At 42.0% G+C, this 20795-nt stretch overlaps 4 protein-coding genes across 7 annotated transcripts; all 4 read left to right on the top strand.

Annotated features, from left to right (window-relative positions):
* Positions 1 to 943: 943 nt before the first annotated feature.
* On the top strand, positions 944 to 8571 carry LOC104000794 (nitrate regulatory gene2 protein-like). The gene is made up of 4 exons (XM_065086478.1): positions 944 to 2612; positions 3652 to 3863; positions 6082 to 6305; positions 7178 to 8571. Exons 1-4 carry the CDS (start codon positions 1271 to 1273, stop codon positions 7941 to 7943), a joined length of 2544 nt encoding a protein of 847 aa, XP_064942550.1. The 5' UTR covers positions 944 to 1270; the 3' UTR covers positions 7944 to 8571.
* A 1539-nt stretch (positions 8572 to 10110) lies between these two features.
* On the top strand, positions 10111 to 11046 carry LOC135594764 (protein BPS1, chloroplastic-like). Its single transcript, XM_065085273.1, has one exon. The coding sequence runs from the start codon at positions 10111 to 10113 to the stop codon at positions 11044 to 11046; it is 936 nt and encodes a 311-aa protein (XP_064941345.1).
* Positions 11047 to 11334: 288 nt separating this feature from the next.
* Positions 11335 to 17339, top strand: LOC104000271 (uncharacterized). 4 transcript variants are annotated; one of them, XM_065086477.1, is made up of 4 exons: positions 11335 to 11472; positions 11560 to 11817; positions 11900 to 12043; positions 17043 to 17339. In XM_065086477.1, the coding sequence occupies exons 2-4, from the start codon at positions 11650 to 11652 to the stop codon at positions 17184 to 17186; spliced, it is 456 nt and encodes a 151-aa protein (XP_064942549.1). In that variant the 5' UTR covers positions 11335 to 11472; positions 11560 to 11649; the 3' UTR covers positions 17187 to 17339. The 4 variants fall into 4 exon arrangements, with proteins under 4 accessions (XP_064942549.1, XP_009420550.2, XP_064942548.1 ...); XM_009422275.3 differs by having other exon boundaries at positions 11337 to 11476; XM_065086476.1 differs by having other exon boundaries at positions 11338 to 11476; positions 11563 to 11817.
* A 1273-nt stretch (positions 17340 to 18612) lies between these two features.
* LOC135594986 (WEB family protein At1g75720-like) lies at positions 18613 to 20335 on the top strand. Its single transcript, XM_065085483.1, has one exon. The coding sequence runs from the start codon at positions 19465 to 19467 to the stop codon at positions 20161 to 20163; it is 699 nt and encodes a 232-aa protein (XP_064941555.1). The 5' UTR covers positions 18613 to 19464; the 3' UTR covers positions 20164 to 20335.
* The last annotated feature ends 460 nt before the right edge of the window (positions 20336 to 20795 follow it).

Below are 20795 nucleotides of genomic sequence, written 5' to 3'. Positions count from 1 at the left end.
CCGGCGCGAGGATGGCACCGTTACGTGGCGCCCGCGGAGGCGTCGCCTCGCCCTGCCGGTCTAGTTGCCCGTTCCAACTCTCAGAGACCGACTCCACCCGTCGTTCCACCGGTTCATGCCGCATGGGACCTGTTACGGTAAGTAACTTTTTAAGCCGTGGCCTCGGGGCCGACGCGGCTCGGTTCTGGGGCTCGGAATGTCGAGGATCTCGGGCGCAGCTCCCCCGGAGTCTCCCGGTCGGGGTGGTGGCTGCGGGGGGTAGATCGGGTCGGCAGCTCCGCTGCAGCGCCGGGAAGAGGCCACCTCGTCTTCGCTCCTGCACACAGGTCGGGTCGGAAGCTCGGCCCGACCCCTCCGACGATCAAGTTAGAGGAAGAGATGTGGAGGGGGTTTTGGAGGACGGAATGCCTCCATACAAGTGTGGTGTGCGAGTCTCCTCCTCCTTCCTCGTCTGGAACCCTCTAGTATTTATAGATGGGCCTGGGTAAGTACCTCGCGCTGCGTCTGACACGCCCATTGGGGCTGTGTTGGAGGCCGGGCTGCTGCAGGGTATGGCGCATCTCGATCGGTGTGTTCCTTACCCTTGACCGAGCCCTGGCGCAGGCGCAGAGCTGGGCTCGTTGGACGAGGGGTGAGTGTGTGGTGGTGACGGACGGGATCCAGTCCGGGCGTTAATGCGCCTGGGACGGCGTCCCAGGGTTTCGTTGACCGCGGGGTGAAGTCACGGTACAGGGTGGCTGACGTCATTCACGTCGTTTCGCCATTATTGCACTCATCAGGACCCACAAAATATTCTTCGTCGATCCTTCGTGGGGGTAGTCGTAAACACGCGTGAGACCGTAAGTATCGGAAAAGAAATCGCATGGATTGGCGTCCGTGCGTATAACTTTGTGTCCCCCGTTCGCGCCCTCTGCGTCTCCTCTTCTCGCCCGCCTGTCTGTCACCCGCTTCACGATCATTACCGTTACTTTCCCTCCCCCGTCTCCGTTTCCGATTCCGATTCCGATTCGGTTCCCGTTTCGGATTACGGGCCCCGATGCCCCGCCTGCGCCTTCGCCTTCGCCTCGTATAAACACGTTATCGCGTAACTCAACCGTTACGAAGTGGACGTTACTTTGTATTTGGAGCCGAGAGCTCTCCGGGACGGAGACGAAGAGGCGGCCGGGAAACGATCGACCTGGGTTTAGGGTTTCGTGATCGACTGCGTTCGTCCATGTCTGGGTGCGATGGCGGGTGGCGGGGAAGCGATTGAGGCCTTCGGTTGCGGGAGATGGGATGCGGGAGCTCCAAGGCGGCGGCGGAGTCGAAGCCGGTCGAGCTGTGCCGGGAGCGGGTGGAGCTGATCCGTGCGGCGAGGGACCTACGATACGCCCTCGCGGCCGCCCACGCCGCCTACTTCCGGGCGCTCGCAGACGTTGGGGACGCGCTACACCGCTTGGTCTGGGAGGATCTGGCGCCGGCCTCCGCGCTGCCGGCATCACCCGTCCTCGTCGTTCCCTCCTCCGAGAGCAAGGGGAAGCCTGGTTCCGTCCGCGGAAGTGTCGTCGCTGCGGCTGCGTCGACTTCTTCTTCCGCGACTCCGCTCTCGCACTCCCTATCGCCGGAGGGCTCTCACTTGCCGCTTTCGTCCGGGTCGGAGGAGGTGAGCCCTCGGGCCGGAAGCGGGGAAGGAAGTGAAGCTGGAAAAAAGGACGGAAGCGGCAATGATGGTGCTGAAGGGGGGGAGTCATCTTCTCCGCGTCAGCGATTTAGGCCTCGGAGCCCTGATTCTTCTTTCATGAGGTCATCCACAGCGATCCCCACTGTGGTCTACCAGGATCCACTGACTCCACCTTGGTCGAATTCTGCGTACGATGGCTATGGGTATGAATTTGGTTATCCACCCTACGGTGTTCCGATAGCATCTCTGCTGCAAGAAAGAGAGGATAGGATGGATCCTTCTGTGCCGGCGGTTGCCCCTGGTACTCCCCCTCCACCGCCACCTCCGGCAACGTCTTCTTGGGACTTTTTCGATCCGTTCAATTTCTATGAAGGATTCTTTCCTGATTACTCCGGAGGACGGTATGGTGTGCGCTTCTCTGTGAGCAGTCCTGATATAAACGAGGTGCGCAAGCAGGAAGGAATTCCCGACCTTGAAGAGGAAGCAGAGGCACAACCAACGGAGGCAAAGAAGCAGATGAAGGTGGTTACGGATGATTTAGGAAGGAAGAATCCTGTCGTTGGAAGCTCAAACACAGTTTCCACACCAGAAATTGGTCGAAAGGATGACAATGTTGGTGACATTGAGTTGGCAGACAAAGTGAGTGTGAGCAGTTCACCAAACAGTAAAGTGAGAAGCAGTGGAGAGGATGACATATCCATCAGGAAGAAAAAAGGGGTGACATTTGAGGATGTATCGTATGATACAGAGAAGAGTGTGCCTAGTGGTGATAAACCCTTGTCTGCACATATTGATGAACCACTGTCTTTTAAAGGTTCGAAGGATGTGATGGAAGTTGCTCGGGAAATTAAGAAACATTTTAGGTCAGCTGCTGGTTGTGGTGAAGAGGTGTCAAGGATGCTTGAGGTGGGCAAGTTGCCATACCAATCAAGAAGTAATAAAATGTATAGAGGTGGGTTTTTTATTTGGTTCAGTTATCTCTTGTTTGATTTGCTGTGCATGCCATCTACAAAAATCCTGCAAAATGAAGCTCAGAATGGAAGCCCTAGGATCAAATGGATAGCTATTTTAACATTTAAGTTACCTAGACCGAGGTTGTTCACTTCATAGTAGCAGGAGGGATCCATTTAAGGAAACAATCCTTCGTTTAGGAGGCTGAATTTGATTTTTTGTTTATAGCTGTTCTAATTTCTAATTGGTTCCTTGATTCTGGAGAGGAATCACTCTAGTGCCCCTTGGACTCAAATGTAACTGTAAAGAGGCTGCATAGCACATTTAGCAATTTTTCTTATATTATTGGCTCATCCAAATTTTCTTGTTCTATGCATTTATGACAGAATCATTTTGGTTCATCAAGGGATAAATATTTGTTATAGAAAAGTCCATCTGTCTCTAGGTTTCACTTCATTGGATGCCTTTGTTGAGTCGAAAGAAATTATAAAATCATGTCACTTGCCAAACTAGATTTAGCCATAAACCTCTTTTTGAACTGCAAACTCCTAGTTATACAGTCTGCTGTATAAAACTGTAAGCTTTTTGGTGAGAAATGCATCACTTTCATGCATTTGGTAATTGGCTTTTGATTTGTTCAAAATAGGTGACCGAGATCATCTCTTCAATATCTGCTGTGTTTTTGGTTCTTGGTGCTTTTATAATGCTTTTCTTTTCAAGATAGTTCTTTGTAGATGTTAAAAATATTTTTAGACCTCATGCTGTTATAAATTCTCTTTCCCATGTCACACATGACATTTTGAGGTACACATTATATTTACATTTTGAAATTTCTTCTACGATTCTTAACTCACTGTTTTCCTTATTGTGTATGGATGCTTGTATTTTTTCCCTTCAATAGTTCTGTACTGTAATATTGCTACAAATTTAGTGCATGATCATTAAAATTCATCTTAGCGCTATTTTATAAGAATCTCATTTGAAGAGGCTAGTTAATCTAAAATAAATGCAATTTGTTAATCTTATGGATCTTGTTCCAGTCATATCTTCCAGGATTTTGGATCCTAAGACCCTGCATTTGCCATTATCATCATATCCTTCTTTCAATTGGTCACGGCATTCAACTGAGAGTACAACAATAAGCAGAAAAGCTAGCATGACAAGTGACCACTCTACTACAGGGTCTAGCAACATTTCATCAACATTGGAGAAGTTGTATCTATGGGAGAAGAAACTCTACAAAGATGTAAAGGTACAAATCTGTATACAAGAAACCACCTAAATACTGCTCTTCAATATGCATTAGCAGTTGTTCACCATCATATGTTAGCCTATTTGATGTTAGTACTTATCATGTGAAACATGTTGATCTACAACAGGATAATCTTTTGCCAATTGCAATTTATTGCTATTGAAAAACGATTAGGTTGGCTTACTTAAATAATCCATTTTGTAAAAGAAAAATGACAGTTGAGCAAAGGGTGGAAGTTATGAGGAATAACAATAAAGGGATATGATAAAATATCAGGTCTTGTAAATGATTGACTTATGAATCAAATGTTCTAATGATTCATCTCAAATACTTTAGAAAAATATAAGTATTATGGTACATTTTGTCCAGTTATACAGAAGGTAAATGACATATTAGTAGTTTGAAAGTTGGAAGAAACAGTCATATTTAATTTACAAATATAGAGAAGGTCACAAATCTTCTTAAGGCTTTCTCATCCAGAATCAGTCTTTCTTAACATTTTACCTTGCGAACTTAAAGAAAATTAGCTAGATTACACATTTATACCTGTGATTAGGTGGCTACATGACCCTGCTCAGGATTGGTTATACACTGCCTCATAGGATGATTGGGAGCTTGATGGAATAGTGCTTGACTTATTTATGATCTAAATCAGTGTTCGAAAAATGGGTCAGACCAGTATGTACCACCTAGGATTTGCTGGTCCATCCAACCAGGAACTGGCACTCAGACTCAGCAATGTTGTCCGGTCCATTCAAAACTGATTATGTATGTATGTATGGGTGTGTATCTATATATACATACATACATACATACATACATATATGTATACATATATACATATATATGTATATATATGTATGCATATGTATACATATATATACATACACATACATATATACATATATATATATATATACATATATACATATACATACACATATATACATATACATACATATATATATATATATACATATATATATATACATATATATATATATATATATATATATATATATATATATATAATTTTTTGAAGAGTGAAGACAACTTCAGGCCTTCCATCTCCTCAACCTCCTGTCTTCTTCTAAGCCTCTCCTCCTTCTCCAAATGGCCCCATCTGGTCCAAAACTGAACCTTTTAATAATATTTAATGTCAACAGTAGGCCTCCTGACTCATCAGCCTCCTTCTCCCTGTCCCTGTCCCTGTCCCTCTCCTTTCCTCTCCTCCTCCTCCCCTCTTCTCTCCCTTTATCTCTTTAGTCTGTGCTGACCAGTACACCGTACATCGGCATACCATGTTTGGACCCCAGTTAAGCCAGGGACAGTTTGTACAGGTCTCGGACTGAGACTTGTATCCTTGATCTAAATTATGAGAGAGTGGTTATTCTCTTTTGTGTTTTTGAGAACTTTGGAAAATGGATCCAGCTGGTCTCTCAATGATGAGTAATGAAGTACTTATTCGATATAGTGGCCAAACGAGAACACATGCTAGTTGCTCTCTCTCTCTCTCCCCCCGCCCCCCAAAAAAAAAAAACACGCACACACACACAGTCCTTTTGACATTGGGAGCAAGCTATAATTATCATGTATAGATGCAATTACAAATATATGTTATGTGAATACAGGAGCTCTATTGAAACCCATTTTCCATGGTTGATGTAGAATAAAAAAAGAAGATTATGGATCAAACTTTACACTTAGGAAACTGGAATTAGAAAAAAATGATAATTTCATGGTGCTCATGTAATTACACAGATATTCTGTGAGACTGTGGCAGATAAATGTTAATTACTGGACACTCATGTGGAAGTAGATTATTCAGAATCATGCTTATAATCTCAAAATTTCACGCTAATTTAACATATTCAATTTATTGTGTTGCTGGAAATATTCTAACCTTAACTTGTACCAATAAGTCCTGTGTGAAAATCATTTTGATTTTTGAGTAATTGCTAATACTCAGACTTATACCTTTATCAATATTAACATGTAAATAATTAGTATACCGAACCTTAACTTCAGGGGCGAATACTTAAACTATATTATATGCTTGTCTCTTGTGGTAATGATGACCCATAATCTTTTGTCAATCTTTTTTTTCCTTCAACAAATTGAATGACAGTAAAAAATATAGGATCATGATTGGTCCTGTATAGTTTGATGCTTTGTGGGGGTCAACATTTATGTTAAATTGCTTAGGTGGTTTATTTAGGATGAAGAGAAACTACGGGTGAGCTATGACAAGAAGTACAAGCGGTTGAAGGATTTAGTTGATAGAGGGGCAGAGAACTACAAAATTGATTCGACTTGGGCATCAGTAAGAAAGCTGCGCACAAAAATAAGCATCATCATCAAATCGGTTGGTGCTTTCTCAAGCAGGATTCATGAGATAAGGGGTGAGGAGTTGCAGCCCCAACTTATCGAACTAATCCAAGGGTATGAAAGTTTGAAGTTTTTCATATAGTGCATAGTTTGCTTGCATTAAAATGTTACTCTTTTTTCTTGATCCTTTTATGTGCTTACATTTGATGATGATGCTTTTCAAATTAAGTTATTGATAGACAGAGATCTGATGGATTGGATTTTTGGTAACATGTGATTTCTGAACTGCTTAAATCCTAAAAGTCAGTTGGTGGCCCTAGTACAAATTTAGTCTTCTGATATGAACATTTTATATGTTGATGTAGAGGACTACATCAACATATACTTTAAGATCAATAGTTAATTTATTAATTATGATTATTTTATCAAATCATTGTCAATTAGTATATAGTTAATTGACAACACCAATTTGTTGGTTTAAAAATTAAATTAGGAAATAATTAAGAAACCAACCACTCTTTCTTTAAAATTGAAGTGTTTTATAAAATGAAAGTTTGACTTTAGTGTTTCTTCTAAAGTGAGACTAGTATGATAGGAACCAGAAACCAAAGATTTTCTTATGCTATGATCTGCAATTGGCACAATGATCAGTCTATGGAATATTCAAAGTCATTCCTTGCCCCTATATGTTCTATATTTGTACATTCTCTATGCCTTTTATGCTAGTTAGTTTTGGTATGCAATTGTTATACTTGTTATATTGATCACCTTGCCAATGATCAGAAGGAAAAGAGAGGAGAAGGAAAACAAATCTATAATGTACCAGTGCTTGAAGTTATACGATGGCATTTTTCATAGTGATTTTATATACAGGGAATAAGTAGAAATACATTCTTGGTTTATCAACTTGATTGACTATAGATGACTCTCAAGTAGTCTTGTCTAGTTGTAGTACATGCTCAATAGTTGCATTATCCTCACTGCAGATTCATAAGAATGTGGACATCTTTGCTGGATTGCCATCAAAAGCAGTTGCAAGCTCTAGTTGATTGCAAAAGACATAGCTTGGTGATGAAAACCACAAGCCAATGGAAGTCTGCTGTTAAGGTAACAAAGGAATTGGAGCTGGAACTCCTAAACTGGTGCAATTGTTTTCATGACTGGATCAGCATCCAGAAATCATTCATTGAAGCCCTCAATGGATGGCAAATGAAATGGCTTCCTCAAGAACAGGAGCTAACACCTGATGGACCTGCTCCTTTCTCCCCAACTAGAATTGGTGCTCCATCAGTATTTGTCATATCTAATGATTGGTACCATGCAATTAAGTGTGTTTCAGGAGAAAAGGTTATTGAAACAATGCGTGGTTTTACGGAAATTGTCCACATGGTATGGGAGATTCAAGATGAGGAACAGCACCAACGACTCGAAGAAGAGCACCTGTCACAAATTTATGATAGAAAACTAAAATCTTGGCAGGCTATGCAGATAGACCATTTAGAGATTGTGTCCGACATTAATGATGGTCTGAAGCACCATGATGATTCCTTGATGGCATTGGACCTAATGAAACAGAGATTGGATGAGAAGCGAGCAATACGTAAGGAAACTTTAGAACGACTTCAAACTACTGCTTCCAATATTTTGCCAACTGGTTTGGTTCCAACTTTTGAAGAGTTGGGTACTTTTTTGTCAGAGGCGCTGCAAGCTTACAAGGGAATCAGAATTAAAATTGACAGTGGAGGGACATAAGCTATCATAACTAGAGCTGCTTGGCTGTATTACACAGGATTTCAACCGAGGCTTAAAATCATCCAGCTTCAGTGGAACCTATATGATTTTTTCCATCCACTTTGGAAAATTGAACCGAGTGGAGTTTTCAATAAGGTTTATATTTTTGAGAATTAGGGATGGAGTTTGTGATCCAATAAGTTCATGCATTCAAACTTTGATGAAACACCCTATCAAACAGTTTTCAAGGGCAACTAAACAGATGCACAGAATTCACTGATCGGTCCATTGGTTGGATGGTAATGATGTTAGCCATCAACTATGGATGCTGTTTGTTCTGGTGATACATACCAAAATAAAATTTCAATGAGAGTACTAACCACTGAATATTACTGGAGCAATTCTGATTGTGTACAGAATTAACTAAACACATAAAAAGGTTATTCAATTTTTGCTCTCATGTTCTCTGCATCAATCTTGAGAAGATATTGCCTGAAGGTCATTTTGAGTTGCTGTCAACATGGTTGTCTTTGGTCTATCACTGCTGTTGAAACCCTGGAAACACATTTTATATCGCGGCACAGCATGTGTTTGCTTATGTGAAAGATGTCTGAGATCACCTTGTAACAAGTGACTGTACAAAATTAGTGAATGCAGTAAATACATATACCACAGATTTCCTTAACATGAGTTTATACTAACATTTAACTTAAAACTTTTGTTAATATCTCCCCTACCTCAGGTTCTTTATATATTCTATCCCTTAAGCTGCGATAGTGTTTTCCTTTTTCCATATACCAATTCTTATCTTTTTTATTGTTGGTGTATCAGGGGGGGAAAGATCCCAGATCAGCAAACCGGGAGGCAGAATGCTGTTGTACAACACATATATATTGTTCATCTGATCAACCGTCTTGCATAATTTTCACTTTAAATTGGATGTCGCATCAGGTGCTAATATTATCACCTCCTTACTATATAAATTACATATTTCTCTTTGTTATCATTAGTAACTTTAGGCCATTGCAGCTTGCAACTTAGGAGATTTCTTGCATACACAAAGAAAAGGAACATGCTAATATTATCAACTCTCATATGACTTCCTTGTATCATAATTTTTGTAGCTGTTTTCCTTCAATTCCAAGAAGAATATTTCTTGTCCTTCCCACTGGCCTTGTGATCACATCTATCATCTGTTTTCTTATAGGAAGAAGAAGATGAACCAAGGAAACTGGGTCAACCATGTTATGTAGAGTTTGCTCCTCTTCCAGGAACGGAACAAAATGCAAGTATTCTTTCAACAATGTCTTTTTCTTCTCATTCATTTGTTTTAATGGGTTCTTATCTCAATCAGAACCAGTTCTTGCGTGCAGCTGCCCCCCCTTTCTTGCATAAGAAGGATAAGATTTAAATATCAATCAGGTACTAATTTTGATAACTTATGAGACTCAATGCATCAAGTTATATCTCGAACTATATGTTTCCATACTGATCTTGATTGGACTAGCAAATATTAATCAATACATGTTGATTCCTTGCTACAAAGCACTGCTTATTCCCAATTAAAGTACATGACTTGCATCCTTATATCCTTCATCCACAAGTTTAACCTCCTCATCCTTATATCGAGTTAAGTGATCCAAAATCATACTGGTCATGTAGTTAGATCATAAAAGATTGTTGCTTGTGCTCCTCTAACCACAAGAAATATTCATAATCAGACGTCAGGTCAAGGATAAGCTCTCAAACACAAAGTTTTGAATTGACTTTTGACTGCTAGATGATCTACACGTAATTTTTTTCCCAAGTCAACGATGCATCATCTTTCACGTTACCTAGACTTGATCGAGAACTTATCTAGAATAATTATTTATTTCCAGTCTTAGCAGTTGGATTTTATTATTCTTTTATATACTGATTTGGAGAAGTGTTATTGGCAGATATTATTGAAGCCTGTTGTGGCCAATCGAAGGAAGCTAATAGTGGATTCCCCTCTTGCGTGACTCTTCTTCCTACTCTTCTATTTGCTTCACTTCGAAGCTCTTGAGCTTCACGTATTCTTATTGTTCTTCTCCACATTCATCGAGATAAAACAAGTGCGAGTGTAGCAGTTCGCAATCATGCAAGGGGACAACGAGAGTTGCCTTACGCTTGTTGGGTGAACAGGAATTGGACAATCTCCGAGGAAATGGAAGGATCGGCTCTACCATGCTTAAGGTGTCAAGGGCTCAGCTCTACCCCTTTGACAGAGGATGCCTCTACCTTCTGCACTTCCCTCACCGAGGACCTCAAGGGGCTCGAGCTGTCGCTGGCGAAGGACTCCATCTCCCTCAGGTGGTTCGTCGAAGCGATGAGCGTCTTGAAGAGGATGCAGGTGAGACTCCTTGCCCTGCTGAAGAAATCTGAGTTGCCGATCTCGTGCGAAGCCGAAGACTGGTTTGATCAGTACATGCAAGAGTCTGCGTCTCTATTAGATTTCTGCAACTCAATGAAGTCTGCCCTTTCCGGGATCAACCGGTCTCGCATGGCTTTAAAGCTCGCAGTCCATAAACTAAGCGAAGACAACGAGTTCGGATTGGAAAGATTACAGAAAGCTCATGAGGAAATTTTAGATTTCAGAATAGAGAAGGAAAGATTAGGACTAGCTAAAGGTGGAATTTTGCTCGGAGGAAATGGAGGAGACGACAAGAACATGGCAATCGTGATGCTTGCTGCTAAAACCACTGTGACAGTCTTGTCATGGTTTATGATTTCAGCAATGATTTCTCCTGTTCCGGTTAATATGGAAGACAAGGAGCTGACTTCATCGATCCCCGAGCTGCAGCAGTGCATGGAGATGCTTACAGAGCTGACCGGAAGCTTTGACAAGCGGATTTCGAGCCTCGGCATCGGTCGGGAAGTTGCTCTGGTCGAGCATGAGATGGTGAACGAGGCAGTCGAGGAGTTACAGGCGGCGGAGAAGAACAGCCATAGTTTCCTCAGTGGTCTGGAGAAGTTGAGAACAAGGTCATTTGAGCTGAAGGAGGGGATCGAGAGGCTCGGCACAGTAGTGGATGAGGTGTTCGAGGAGGCCATCAGAGGAAGGAATGAGATGCTTGACATCTTCAGGAATGCAACTCTTTGATTCCTGGTGGAAACCATGCATTCTACTGCAATGGAAGAGCTAGTTTTCAGTCTTCTTGTTCTATGATAATGTAAACTACAGTGGATCAGCACAGCCATGTATGTACAAAAAATACAGCCTTTTTCCATTTGTTTTGCATTGTAAAAGGTAATATTAGCATTTTAAAGGTTCTCACATACATCTCTTCATGTGTATTCATTTTTATTTTTAATAACATGATGAAAATTATGAATCTGGGGCGAAAGATGGCACTTTTTTCAGCGCAGCAACGGCGCCGGCGTCGGAGTGGGTGGCGGAGCTGCCGCGGCGTCAGCCAGAAAGGCCATGTGTTTGTTGTCTGCTTCTTTTTGGTCCCACGATATCACCGCCCTCAATTTCTGCCCTTTTGTGGGCCCAACTTTGAGTTCATGATCCTCCAATCATAAGGCAGGTACGAAGTGTTGGTAAGTCATATCGGATAAAATAATTTTCGTGTGGGGGATTAATTGGCGTTCTAATCCTACACCCAAACAGAAGATCTTTCGAACATCGTATCCCTCTCCGCCGTGCGTCGACCACCGTCCACCGTCCACCGGCCACCGGGGCTGCCGCACCGATCAGGATATGATGGATCCAGAGGCGGTGAAGAAATACCTAACCGAGTCCGCCGGAAACGCCGTTGGCGCCCTCCCGGCGCGGTTCTTCGACGTCCTCGTCCTCAACGGCCTCCGCCTCGACCTCTTTGAGCCCGGCCGCGTCCTATGCTCCTATGCCGTTCCTCCTCGCCTTAGCGTAGGAGAGCCATCACCTCCCACTTCCCTGTTTTCCTCCTTCGAGTATATCCATCTAACTTTGTTTCTTCGCTCATCTGCAGAGCTCCGGCAACGTCCTCCATGGTGGCGTCGTGGCGACGCTGGTGGATGTGGTTGGATCTGCGGCCATAATTAGCTCTGGACTTCCGACCACTGGGGTTTCGCTGGACATCAACGTCTCTTACTTGGATCCCGCCTTTACTGGTGTAAGTATATGCATTCGGCAAAGTGTCATCTATCTATAAAATCTAGATCGATTTCCGTTTCATCGTGCCAAGTTCTTTCTTTTAAGCAAGGCTGTTAAACACTTTCGTACTTATCATCAATCAACTTTTCCTTTTAATTAAAACCTGAAGTTGTTCAAGCATGAAAGAGGACAGCAAATAGATAAATTTGGATTTATAGCCTTGTTTGAAACTTATTTTTTCCAGAAAATAGATAGAATATGTAGTCAAAAGAAAGCATAGACGAACTTATTCTAGATGAAAAAGTGGTAATAGAAAAGGGTGGATGACAAACAATAGTATTTGCATTTGGAAGAGATTGAAGGGGGTTTACACCCCAATTTCTTTAAGGCTTTCTATGACACATGGTGGCTTTGATGTAAAATTTAGTCCAACACTTCCCTTTTGTAACTGAAGGAACAAGTCATATTCTCCTGTCAGAGCTGAGTTGCAAAGGAAGCATTCGTTTCATGGTGGAATGCCGTGGAAATCTTGCAGCATAAGAGATATTACCTGATAATTGGTATTGGTTGTGAAGAAATTTAGGTATGTAAAACTTATTCTACTTGTAGAATGTCATGAACTTAGTTAGTTTTGTCTAAACTATGCAGCACCCTTGTGTGTCCATCCACAAACGTCAGCGTCCCCGAAACGTCCTATGGCCCCTTAGAACTTACAAAAGAGAAAACGAGTTAGAGAAAATATTTCATTCAGGATCCACAAGCAACCATTTCAGCAAACACTTTATAGATAATGCAAATTACAACCATAGACTTCACAAGCTCTGAACGGTTGCACAACAAAGAGTCCAAAATGGTCTACTTTAGACCGAATTTGCATAACCATAACCTTTGTTTACAAGCCTAAAGTGACAACCAAAGCCAACGAAAATGGAGCTGCTAAGCCTACTATCAGCTCTCTACATGTTGTGCAAAGCATGAATAAAACCGAAAGACACAGACATACATGAGCATTACATCAAACACCTCGTTTACAATTTTGTTCATGACATTCTCCCCCACTTATTCCTTCAACGTCCTCATTGAAGCCTTTGCAAACACTGCATCTTCTCGCCTTTATTGAGTCTTCAATCTTCTGCTCCAAATGTAATGCGTCTTTTGGCTCCCAGTTGCACTCCGCCGCTATTGTTGAGTAGTTGAACTTTGATTTGTCATGCTGATTCAACTCACCAATGACTCTGATTCTGGTGTGAGGTCGGCTTAGTTGTGTTGATCTATGTTGGTTCCTGCGGATCCTTCATATGAAGGAAAAGACCATCCTTGGTATGCGCTAGTCTCTCAAATGTCTTACGCCGCTTGAACTGGGTGGATGCTTGTTAGAGCTTTAATGAGCATCGCCTCACAGACTTTAAAGTTTTTGGGTGCTTCCTCCACAAAATTTATCGATTGACTCTTCTGTCACTTAGTTGTCACTTCCAAGCAGGTTCGTATTACTTCCGCTTTCAATTGACATTCTATTGGGAAATGAAGTGTTCAATCTACTTTCAGTAGCACCGATCACCATTGGTGAGAATTTGGCAACTATTGTCTTTCATTAGGTTTCTTCGAAGAGTCTTTGAACCTGTGTAGAGCTCTTCTGTTGGATAGATAAGAGAATTAAGGTACTCAATTTTACTCATTCTCTTAAGAGTTGGAAAGACAAAGGTTACTTGACTTCGCCTACCTCCTCGAGGGTTGTACACCATGTATTGAGTTTGTTACTAGCCTTCGCCTACTCTTTGCTCACACTTCTGAAGCACTTGAAGTGTTTGCACTCATTGCGTTGAGTTAGCTACTGTGATTCACCTTCTTAATGTTATCGAACTTCTGGAATGCAAGAAAATTTCACCCTAACTTGGAGCAAGTCTCTAATAGTTTTGGTCGCCTTTGGGATTGTACCGTCTTCTCTATCATCTATATCACCTACTCCTCTGAGTAGCAAAGGTACAACACCACGTATTACCTGTTTCATTCCTTGGTTATACACTCTTGCATCGATTCTGTTTTCCTTAGCTTCCTTGGTAACAACGTTCGCTTACTCAGTCATGTCCTTTGACTTGTCGGGCTCCCTTGAGCGAATATGAGCTTTGGAGTAATCAAACTCTCTAGTTGCTCCAATCATACATCTGCATGATTAAGTCTCCCCTCTCATGGGACTCACCAGTACTTATATTCGAAATTCTCCCTTGGTGGTACACAACCACCTTCATTGCATTCTGATCATTATGGGATGAACTCAGGCTACGATCTCTCCGTGTGTGGGCTCTATTATCACATCGCAAAGCCTTTGCTACCTCCGATTGTGTTTGCTCCTTTGGCAATTGACCTTCGTCCACCCGCTCTCAGGTCAACACCCTGACGAAGAACAGCTTTCGGACAATCTGTCGCCTAGTAGCTCTCGAAGTCTACTAACTTCGCTGAAATTGGTGCACCATTGTCTGGATCTTGGGCCTTTGCCCTCACCAACACAATCTTCGTTGTGCACCGCTTACTTCATGGTAACTCGAATAATAGCACCGTGGCATATTCTTCAAGAGTACCCGCCTCTATGTCCTCTTGCCTCGTGCTAAGGCCTTCTGACCCAACTTCGCCTCAACAAGTTGAGTCGTCTTAGTTCCTCCATAAAATGCTTCTCCGAGATAAGGTGCATGTGCTTCGAAGCTCTCTTCATCTTTGGCACTATGCAGGATGAGTCTGCTCCATCAGAATAAGGGACTCATGGAACAACATGATCCCACTCTTGCCTCTACAAGAGTTCATGTCCTTGACCTCTGTCCAAGGAAAGCTTCATGCCTCCACTCCATGTTTTATTTTCTATGCTGACTTCATTCATGCGGCTCGGGTACTTCAACAAGTTATGCTTAAGTTGCTCCACTCCTCGATTTGCATTGAGTTGATGGTGACCCTCGCACCTACCATTCCACGAGCCAGCCCTCTGTTGAGTCCAATCTCCATATCGGCTTCAAGTGTTCCTTCATTTGTGTTGCCTTGGGTCGCTCCCCAACTTGATCTCGCAATGCGTCCACTAACGCATTATATCTTTCGAGATCATGCGATGACTCCTCGTCGCTTGCTCGATCCGTTGAGCTTTGTGGAGTTGTTATCTTGAGGTACTCCTCCTCAACATGTGTAGTCTGTTGTATATGATTCTCCTTCTAGAGAATCAAGACTTATCTCTTCTAGATATCTGTCCCGTTGGAGCAACTTCTCTCTTCGTATCCTTTTCTCTGGAAGTTTTGGAGACCATCATCCTCTTAGATTACTCTGTCTTGTTGAACAAACTGTGTATTGTTTTGTCCCTGTAAACACACTTGTCAAATTGTGACTTTTCGCCAATACAGCCCCCGCTGCACCCCTCAAGGCCTAGTAACATGCTGAACTTGCTGCACACTTTAGCCTCCTATAGACATATTCTTCTAATGCTGAAGAAAAAGTTTCACTGCTCTATGGCGTCAAGTTTTGGTCGCCTTAGAATTGCCACGAACATTCCATCGTTCATATACAAGCCCTTGCATAAGTACCAAATTCTTTGAGTTAGCAATTCTTTTTACCTCTGTAAGCTTTGCATAACTCTTTCGGTCGCTGAGTTACCCATCCCACTTTGCACAGTCTCATCTTTTACCAAGCGTCTCGCTTGCCTTGAGCACCGTTAAGTATAGTTGCCAACATTGAGCCCCAACTCAAACACAGCCATCCCAACCTTTGTGCGCTACGCATTCTTCATAGTTTACTTGTCATCATGGTGTCTCTCGCACGAAGGGTTGGCCATTCCTTTGAATGTCATTCTCATATGCCCGTTTCTGTAAGTGACTCCTTTCACTACATCTCAATGCCCGTTTTCTCTAAACGATCGCACATGTTAGCTGCCCTCAGTGCAGCCCCGCTAGATCCCCCACGTTTTAATGCCAAGTGTTTCTATGTGTGCTTGTCCCATTCTGATACCAAATATTATGAACTTATCTAGTTTTACCTAAGTCGTGTGGCTCCCTTACGTGTTCGTTCGTGAACGTTAGCCTCTCCGAAACCTCCTATAGTCCCTTACAATCTATAAAAGAGAAAACGAGTTAGAAAAAATATTTCATTCGGGATCCACAAGCAACCATTTTAACAAATACTTTATAGTAAATACAAATTACAATCATAGACTTCACAAATTCTGAACGATCGCATAACAAAGGGTTCAAAATGATCAATTACAGATCGAATTAGCTCACAAATACTCACATGTTACGATCTTTATTTACAAACCAATTAAAATGAGGTTGCTAAGCCTACTATAAGCTCTTTGTGTAAAACATAAACAAAACCAAAAGACACGAATATACATGAACATTATATCAAACACCCCCATTTATAATTTTATGGGTGACGTAGCACATCTCATTTTCTCAGCTTTTGTTGATTGCTATCAATTGTTTTATCATTCTTAGTCACTACATATTTTGTATATATATTTATGCATCTTGAATACTCGTGGAGTAACGAATTGTGTGGGTACGACGATAAGGCTTCATAATTGGTGCTATCATGGTTCCATTTTCTGTTGGCACATATGAAACCTTATTCCGTATGTAGTGAATGAGAATGATTTTTTTTCCGTATGCTTTAGGTCATGATGTCTCGGTTTGCCTTCCTACAAATTGTCACTACTGTTGTCATTCCTATGAGTAAATAAAAAAAAAGCCTCGTTCTTTATAAACTTTTTGCCTTAGATTGTTCTTAGAAAATATCTGTTATGCATAATTAAAAAAAGGCCTGATGAGTAGGTTATCATTACAGAACTCTTTCTTTTTTTTCGTTTTGATGATCAGCTTTCTGTGATTCTATGGATCATGGTTCTTATTAGGGGATTGCAGGAGAAAATGACTACTCTGTCTCTCTTTCTTCTCTCTTGAGCAATGAGTAAATTCATTTGTATAGTCTTGTATTGACAGCTTCCAACTGTAAAGTACTCTGTAAGTGTATGGTGGTTGTTTTTCCAGGAAGAAATCGAGATGGAAAGCAAGCTTTTGCATGCTGGAAAGGCAGTAGCAGTTGCCTCAGTTGAATTTAGGAACAAGAGGACTGGAAAGCTACTAGCTCAGGGACGACATACCAAGTATCTTGCTGCATCCAGTAAATTGTAAATTGCAATGACATGTATGTCATCTTTGCATTTCCATAAAACAACTGTTTAAACTATGTGCAGTTTGTCATAGTAATTTCATGGTATACAGAAATAATTGTTGGAGAGCACAGATGAACTTTATTTATATAGGTTTTTGAGTCTCTTACCCTTCTATACATTGAATGATGCTGGACACTGTTAATCATGTTGTGTAGACCCAAAAAATCCGAATATTAATGTTGTTGGAACATGCATGTAAATTGCCAACCTGTTAGATCTTACACCACCAAAACAAGATGTACCTGATTTGGTTCTTCTGTGATGCACCTTGAATATTTTTACATCCTGCAATAATTGTGACACTTCTTATTCTTTTCAAGCTTATAGTTCTTTGAAGGCCACTTACAAGTCCACCTAAGGAAGAACACAGTCTTTTTCATTCTATAAACAATCTAGAATACTAGCTTTTTTTTGCTTCCCTTCTGTGGTTCTCCTCTTCTCAGAGTCTTGATTGTTTGGGTAAATTCTTTCTTTAAAATGCTTCCCTTAGCAAATATGTTGGAAGTTTTTGGCTGTCAGGCTTAAACAAATATTACTAACTTTATGAATCAAGAGAAAAAGCATGATGGTGTCATCCACCTAACCAATATCTTAGTGTGAATTCAGTAGCACAAGTGGATTAGGGAGGTAAACAGGAATATCAACTCCCTCTCAATTCATTTACCCACATCAACTAAAGAAACCTAATTCCTACCTATCAAGACAAACAAGATTGGTTTGATGTTGAATCTAACAACAGTCCAAGGGCATATTATGTTTCATTCATTAGGTAGTTGGATGTCCTTATTGCTTTGTACAGTCGTCCTTTGCAAGAACAGAAGGGAAAAAAGTGAGAGCTAATACTACTCCAGACAACATGGATTACATACAACTCAGGGAAGAGTAGCATGGAAGGAATTCTCTCTTACAAGCTAGCAAATCGTCACAGATGCGTAGTTCATCGTACTCCTTCAATAGGATTAGAAACATGGATTACATACATCTCACCTTCTGTCTTCACTTGGAGTGGTGTGCTTCCTCTCGAGTGATGACCCTCAAGCTGAGCACAGTGACTGCTTCTTAGAGGACACAACTCGCTGAATCAAGAACAGCTTCTTTAGCACCTTCACCATCAGTATCAGACTTGGCGATCTACGATGAATCAGACCGCCGCTCTTGGCGTCTTTCAATGCACGCACGCAGTGTTGCTCTGACGCACTCGAGCTCCCCTCCTTGGCCATCCTTTTCCGGTCACACGACACCCTCGCAAGCTCTTCATTGAAATCCTCCCACAGCAAGTCCATCTTCTCCTCATCAAGCCGACCGCCGGCGCTATCCGCCTCGAGATCCCCTCTCATCACGTCAGCATCCAGCGATGCTTCTCCGGCGGACGAGGAGCTTTTCCGGCAATCGACGACTGAGGACAAGAACCACAGGGGGGATGCGGCAAAGTGGGGGAAGGGGAGCTGATGGAGCGAGTCTTGATCCGCTGTGATGGTGGGAAAGCTGAAATCATCCATTGCTTGCTCTCTACTCCCCCTGAAACCTCCTTGTGCTGTTGACAGGCACCACCATTAGCCATAATCGGTGCATGTGAGAGCGGGAGATTAATGGCGTTCATGGGTGGTGCGTTTGGTGATGGCGGGACCCGGCAGGGGGCAGAAGTAGCCGTTTGGGCAATGAAGCCAAACCAAAGCAAAGCAGGAGCGCGGCCATTAAGTGGAGTGGAGGGTAATGGTTTGGTCCAAGTGCTATAAAGCATGAAAGCATTTCGTCGAGCAGTTTGAAAGGCTTCATTTAATGCATTCTTTAGCCATCTAAAAGCCAAAAGCTAATCCACATTCTTTAGCAGTTATCTTTAGGGACTTCATCGTGTCTCCCTGCCTTTGTTTGCCCAAAAAGATTTGGTGGAAGCAATCAAATATGGGTCCTCGAGTTGTCCATGTCGTATGCTTACTTCTATCTTGACTCTCTGATGTGTGTGATCTTCAGATTTCCTTTGCTACTCTGGGTCTTCGGTACTGTCCTGCTTTCTACTCGTTGAGATTAGGTGTTCTTGCAAGCTTTAGCTCAAGAGTCATCTTCTCTCCAGATCTTACTTCTCCTGGAAACAATGCTTGGTAGCCCACTGGTGTGCCTTTGAAGTGGACGCCAAGAAACCCAACTCATCATCGACAAGTCGTTGAAGCAATCTCTTGTCTCCTCCTTGCACTCTATAATTGTCTTGCGTTCTTACGCACTGCTATGCTCCCGCCACCATGGTCTCCCAGCGCGCGGAGGTGGACACCACGAGTCCATTTCGATCCGTGAAGGAGGCTGTTGAAATCTTCGGGGAACGCTTCCTCACAGGCAATGTCAATTCTCACAAGACCAGCTCGTCTGCCAAACTCGACATCATCAGAAGCCCCCCGATCTATTCTTTGCCACCTCCGAAGCCTCTCCTTTCAGCAAATTCCTCGCCGCCCTCCTTGTCTTCCACCGCCCGTTTCATTCATGAAAGAGATGACGAGCTCGTATCTCTCGACGCGCTCAAGAAGTTGGAGCACGAACTACACGAGACAAAGTCCGAACTGAAGCTGCTGAAGGAGAGGCAGTCTGAGACAAAGCTAGCAGTGGCGAGCCTCTGTCTCCAGCTCCAGAAGAGCATGTCCAAACTGAGAGAGATCGAAGCAGTTGAGGCGGAACCGAGCAACCTGGCGATCGAAGACCAGCCCTGTAAAGTTAGAAGTGATCGATGGCGAGAGGATAACATCCGGGAGAGCGAGTACTTACCGACTCTGGCTCAAGCGCTTAGCCTTGGGAGGATGGAGCATGACTTGTGTGGAAAAGGACGGAGAAAGCTGCAGAAGAGGAAGCCCATCGTTCCTCTCATTGGAGACATCTTTGCCAAGAAAAAGGAAGCTACTGATTGCAGAAACTCCCTCTACACCCCATCCTTTTACAGTGTTCTGAGCTGATGCTTTGTGTGATTCTTGTTTTGGTGTTGGCCTTCTTGCCTTCTTGTGTCCCATAAGCTTTAGATGAGAGGATTTTGTCAATCTTATGGAGAACATTTGTTTTATGTTCACCTTCATTTCTTGTGTGTTATAAGCTTTAGACTAAGAACTTGTTATTGGTGAACATGGAAATCCTCACAGTATATATATATATATATATATATATATATATATATATATATATATATATATATATATGAATTGGCCAGTTATGTAAAATCATTTAGGTCAGATCAATTATGGAATGCCAATTAACCACCTGATCTGTATTTACTATTGTGCTTCTTCAAAGTTGTATTAGTATTCTTAAAATATTTTAATTTTATTTTTTAGAAAGAAAAAATATGAATATCCTCCTATTGTTTTAGCATGATGTATAAAATCGTAAAAATATTTTAAATATATAAAAAAATTGAGCTAGATTTGAGCTTTTTAAGCTCTATTTGGATAATAGCTTAAGAAAAAGAAAAAGAAAATAAAAGTGTATATATATATAACTAAATATATAATACAAAAAAAAAAAGAAAATATATGCTTTGAAGATTTTTTTTCTGTTTTTCTCATTAATTCACTTCAAGAAGAAACAGAAAAAA

The sequence above is a fragment of the Musa acuminata genome, chromosome BXJ1-10 (genome assembly GCF_036884655.1).
Source record: "Musa acuminata AAA Group cultivar baxijiao chromosome BXJ1-10, Cavendish_Baxijiao_AAA, whole genome shotgun sequence".
NCBI classification, from domain to species: Eukaryota; Viridiplantae; Streptophyta; class Magnoliopsida; order Zingiberales; family Musaceae; genus Musa; species Musa acuminata.
This window is presented reverse-complemented; position numbering and strand designations above follow the sequence as displayed.

Bases quoted from the DNA above. Each gene is read 5' to 3' on its own strand.
- LOC135594986 (XM_065085483.1), top strand. From the start codon at position 19,465: ATGGTCTCCCAGCGCGCGGAGGTGGACACCACGAGTCCATTTCGATCC.
- LOC104000794 (XM_065086478.1), top strand. From the start codon at position 1,271: ATGGGATGCGGGAGCTCCAAGGCGGCGGCGGAGTCGAAGCCGGTCGAG. The intron at 2,613-3,651 runs GTGGGTTTTTTA...ATCTTGTTCCAG, and splicing joins AAGTAATAAAATGTATAGAG to TCATATCTTCCAGGATTTTG. The intron at 3,864-6,081 runs GTACAAATCTGT...TGGTTTATTTAG, and splicing joins AACTCTACAAAGATGTAAAG to GATGAAGAGAAACTACGGGT.
- LOC135594764 (XM_065085273.1), top strand. From the start codon at position 10,111: ATGGAAGGATCGGCTCTACCATGCTTAAGGTGTCAAGGGCTCAGCTCT.
- LOC104000271 (XM_065086477.1), top strand. From the start codon at position 11,650: ATGATGGATCCAGAGGCGGTGAAGAAATACCTAACCGAGTCCGCCGGA. The intron at 11,818-11,899 runs GTAGGAGAGCCA...GCTCATCTGCAG, and splicing joins CCGTTCCTCCTCGCCTTAGC to AGCTCCGGCAACGTCCTCCA. The intron at 12,044-17,042 runs GTAAGTATATGC...TTGTTTTTCCAG, and splicing joins TGGATCCCGCCTTTACTGGT to GAAGAAATCGAGATGGAAAG.